Source organism: Penaeus monodon, chromosome 7 (assembly GCF_015228065.2).
Source record: "Penaeus monodon isolate SGIC_2016 chromosome 7, NSTDA_Pmon_1, whole genome shotgun sequence".
NCBI lineage: Eukaryota > Metazoa > Arthropoda > Malacostraca > Decapoda > Penaeidae > Penaeus > Penaeus monodon.
In genome coordinates, this window is record NC_051392.1 from 30579485 (window position 1) to 30584484 (window position 5000).

The 5000-nt window shown below is 41.4% G+C and overlaps 1 protein-coding gene across 1 annotated transcript in view; it reads right to left on the reverse strand.

Moving 5' to 3' along the window:
• Positions 1-897, reverse strand: part of LOC119575203 (UDP-glucuronic acid decarboxylase 1-like) — a 7769-nt gene extending 6872 nt beyond the window's left edge. The window contains exon 1 of the mRNA XM_037922696.1: positions 577-897. Coding sequence (XP_037778624.1) covers positions 577-643 — 67 coding nt within the window. The 5' untranslated portion in view covers positions 644-897. The remainder of the gene's footprint in view (positions 1-576) is intronic.
• Between the last annotated feature and the right edge of the window lie 4103 nt (positions 898-5000).

A 5000-nucleotide genomic window follows, 5' to 3' on the forward strand; every position in this document is an offset into this window, starting at 1 on the left:
CTCTATCAGGAGCTCCATCCCTGGACCTCCACCCGATCACCGTGGACTTACTCTCTGTGCAATTCTTGAGACCTATTTTCTCTTGTTTCATATTTTTAGCCTGAGCAGATTATTTCATATATTAGAGTATATTATGGTGTATTATTATAGTGCCATTATATTTTCCTGTAAATGCATACCAAAGTATTATGTGTTGCACAAATTTCTTATTATCAACTTGCAAAGGTAGTGTGCTATATATGAAAAGTCTCTTATTTTCAATCATTCTGCCTATTACTGGCATGTGTACTGAAAGTGAAACTATACCAAACTATGCCCTACAAGCAATTATCCCAAACATTTACCTTGGTTGATTTTCTTCATTTATTCCATTTATCAAATGAAGGTTGAGAGGCTGCCTAAGAAAATCAAAATAGAGACACTGATTCTCTCTCCTACTGATAGTACATATCCCAATGCCATGAGTGGTAAATCGCATGTTATGATACTTTCCAAATTCATTAGTACCATCATAAAACACGATTTGCGAAAGTGCCTTCTGATGTCACGAACACACAAACGTCAAAATCCGCTCACCTGCAAGTGTGAAAGCAACGACGGTGATGGACGTGAACCAGCGCCTCATGGTTCTTAAGTTTACCATTCCTTTACCATTCGAAGGAGGGAGTGTGGTGACGTGCACCCACACTTTCCTGGTGGTGTAAGGTGCTCACGTAGGCAGCGGAGGGCCCTCAGGCATCCCGATTATCCGTACACTTTCCTGCTCAGGAGAAGCGTTTCTTTCCGCGTGTCGCTGTCCAAAACACTGGCGAGGCCGCGGGGCGTTCCTCGTGCCGCTGTCCAAAACACTGCGGACGGAGGAGGCACGGCTGCGTTGCCGGGGAAAGCCGAGAGAATGCGCGGAGCTGAGCTCGGGCAAAGCACCAAAGGCTCACGCACGTATGTATGCACTCACGCACGCACACACACATATATAAATATCTAGCTAGCTGGCTAATTGTATGTTTGTGTGTGTGTGTGTGTATGTGTCTATATATATATATATATATATATATATATATATATATATATATATATATACATATATATACACATATATATACATATATATACATATACGAGCGTGTGTGTGTGTGTGTGTGTGTGTGTGTGTGTGTGTGTGTGTGTGTGTGTGTGTGTGTGTGTGTGTGTGTGTGTGTGTGTGTGTGTGTGTGTGTGTGTATATGTGTGTGTGTGTGTGTGTGTATGTATGTATGTATGTATGTATGTATGTATGTATGTATGTATTATGTATGTATGTATGTATGTATGTATGTGTAAATATATAATATACATATACGTATATATATAAACACATATATATGTATGTGTGTGATGTGATATAACAGGACAGTAAAAGGCGTGGCCGGCTTTGGTGCATTACTTAAGAATTGATACAAGGGCAGCGGAGTGCCAGAGCCACTCCAGGACCATGGCTGAATCCAGTCCAGAACTGCTACACTCAGAATGACCTTCGCTGACCCCTGGGGGCAAAACAGGTCAAGCTCTCTGAGGCAGGGATTCTTAACCTGTGGTCCACGAAAGGGTTTCAGAGGATTCGTGAGGAACAGATAAAAGATAACATTTATATTTAGAATGTTTAACTTAAAGTTTAAAAATACTTTGTGTATTTCATATATGCATCAGGCAATCCAATCTCAATGAATAGAGCACATTATACACACTGCATGGAAAGTTGTATTTACGTGGATTTTTCTGGGGATGGGATCCACAGCTTTTAATGGATTCTTAAAGGGGTCCGTGACTCTAAAAGGTTAAGAACCACTGCTCGGAGGTGTCATATTCCCCGAAAGAAAAGGAGCGAGGTTGAGTCAGGAATGTTAACTGAGTGTGGTCAGTTCTCATATCCTGGAAGTGTGAACTGGCAGAGCTTCGGCCTCGAGGCGCTTCCATCTGCAACAGGGCGCGGAGGGACTGAGGGTCTGCCGGGCGTGCGTCTTCAGCTGCCGACTGCGCTTCCCTAATCTTGGTTCTTGGGCTGATTTTACGTTGACTTTATTTTACATTTATTTAGCCGAACATTTGCAAATATTTCCATACCACAATCATTTTATAAAGGATACGCCTACACATCGGGCATTGTTTTCTGCTCACCATTAAATCATAAATAGTGATGCACGAGAGAAAAAAAGAGCTGATGAACCACTAATAAACCGTTTTACTTGATCCCTTTCCATGGTGATTTGAGGGAAAAAGTAAACAAAACTTCAGATATAAGCAATCTAATTCATAAAGTCGCCAGCAAACTAGAAGTTGGGAAATGCCTGACTCCAGAACATCATTGGTAAGGAAATGCCCGAGCAGGGAAATGCCCGCCCGCCCAAAATTTCAAGCAGGAAAATATCCGCCTACACAAAAGCGCGCATTTGGAAATGCCCGTCTGCACAATACCATTGGAAGGGAAATACCCACCTGCACAGTACCATTGGTGAGGAGATGCCCACCTGCACAGTACCATTGGTATGGAAATGCCGCTTGTACTGTACCACTGGAAGGGGTATGCTCGCCTACACAGTACAATCAGAAGGGAAATGCCCACCTGCATAGTGCAATTGGAAGGGAAATACCCGCCTGCACAGTACCATTGGTGGGGAAATGCCCACCTGCACAGCATAATTCGTGGGGAAATGCCCGCCTGCACAATACCATTGGAAAGGAAATGCCCGCCTGCATAATACCACTGGAAGGAAAATGAACCCCTGCACAGTACCACTGGTGGGGAAACAGGAAATGTCTGCCTGACGGCAAGACAAGTGACTGACATCCCAGACGAACCCATCACGTAGAGATCAGACTAGCTGAGGCCAGCCCCAAGACTCCAGCTAACGGCAGAATTGTCGAGTCCATAACTGTCCTTCTCTGACCTCGGTGAAATAGGGTTACCTGATGCCTCCACTTTTTTGAAGTATAACACATTGCTACTAAGAAAACGAATCAAGAATGGTAGGCTACACAACGATAAGGGTGAGCGCATTCATTTAAGTGTAATCGATATAATATATTACTAAGCATAAAATAATTTTGATGCTTTGTATATACAATGTTTACCCAAGACATTATAACACTAGGAGAAAAAATTGTCATCATTCAATCATTCCTCTAATACACCGCCACTTTCACTACACTTTCCCATTCCTCTGCCTACCGTCCTCACTCTGCCCAACTCCTGCCATTCCTCTAAAACACCAGTACCCGGCCATCCATCTGTCATCCCGTCGCCATCCTATCCCTCTCCCACACCATCAGTTTACTATTCCACAATAAAAAAATAGAAGCCACACAGTTTTTGGAAACATACACTAAAGAAGAACGATTTGATAATATGCAGAGAAGAGGAGAGGCGGGGAGTGCATGTGGTCTTCATAGATCTAGAGAGAGAGCATACGACAGCATGCTAAGGTATTCGAGAAAAAGGGTAGTAAAGAAAAGTATGTTAGACTATCAGTAAGTGTGTACGCAGGAGCAAGGACTAAGGTTAAAATTGAAGTAGTGTAAAAAGGTGTCCCCCATTTAGAACAGTATTACTTCAGGGATCCACACTGAGCCCTTTCTTTTTCACCATTGTAATGGCCGTGATAAGCGAGGGGGGTGAGAGGTCAGTATTTTGACTTCGAAGGAATAGAATGAGAAATGAAAGAGTAGCGGGACAACGACTGTTATGGTGACATCGAAGGAATTAACTAGAGAAAATATGAAGCGAAGATGCATACATAGAAAAAAAAAGTGGAAGTGTATGGTCAAGCGCCAGGTAGGACAAAATCTGTCTCGAACTAAGAGATGATGTAAAAGAAGATTTACGAGAAAAAAATAACAGGAAAAGTGTAGTTGGCTTGAGATATTTGGTGAAAAGTAAAATAAGCAGATCCTGCACTTTATTTTTGGTATAATTCAGTATGAAATTTGATAGTTTGCGTACGAATAATTATTTATCTTAAATACACCAAATTACGTTACAGAACGACAAAACCTGCGTTTTACTGAAATGAGGCTGAGTCGCCAGCACTCGAAGGGTGTTCAGTTATTCTTTTGCATTAGACACGGGGCTCAGACTTGCCATCGATTCCCAAGCATAATTTCTTAAAATGAATTATAAATTTATCATATAATATACATTGCATTAAAAAAAAAAACATATTTGATTATTATTTTTTTTACATTAAAGTTGGCCTCAAGCTCTCAGTCTCAAACACACACGCCCATCCTGTAAATAGGCATTTAAAAACGCCAAGGTAGGCGTTGGCCTATACTGTAGTCTACAGGTCCACAGGGACTTCAAATATCTGAATGAAACTCCAATTGAGTTCTCACCCCAGTCATTTATCGCCCTCTTGTAACTCCAGCTATTTTCGCCCCAGTCAGTTATCGCTCCTTTGTAACTCCAGCTATTTTCAAGTCTAACCATTGCAGAGCTTTTGAACCCCAGCCATGTGTTGACTCCTCTTCGAACCTTCGGCAAAACATCGATCTTGGGGATCGATGTCAGCGACTCCTCTTCGAACCTTCGGCAAAACATCGATCTTGGGGATCGATGTCAGCAACTCTGAAAACCCCTAATTAAATCTTAAATTATCCAAGGAAGATAGGTTTGTCACGATCATTACGTTTTGCTATCCGCTCATTGAGATATATTTATTACTTTCTAATGTTGGGGTAACTATCCATATGATTAAAACAATTTATTGCAAAGACTGGGGGAACCAAGGGAGTTAGACTTTGCTTATGTGTTGATATGTAATGTGGTACGTTGTAGAAATCATATAAACATAAATGAATTAATGAATGTGTTGAACATATATAATGGATCAACAAAAATAGAAATGTGTGATATTGCTAGTTTTATGTGATAACAAAAAAATCTTTAGATGTATCGGCATTATCGGCAGCGTCCGTATCTGCAATTTCCTGAAATATTCTAGTGCTTAATTGCAGGATTACCAGAC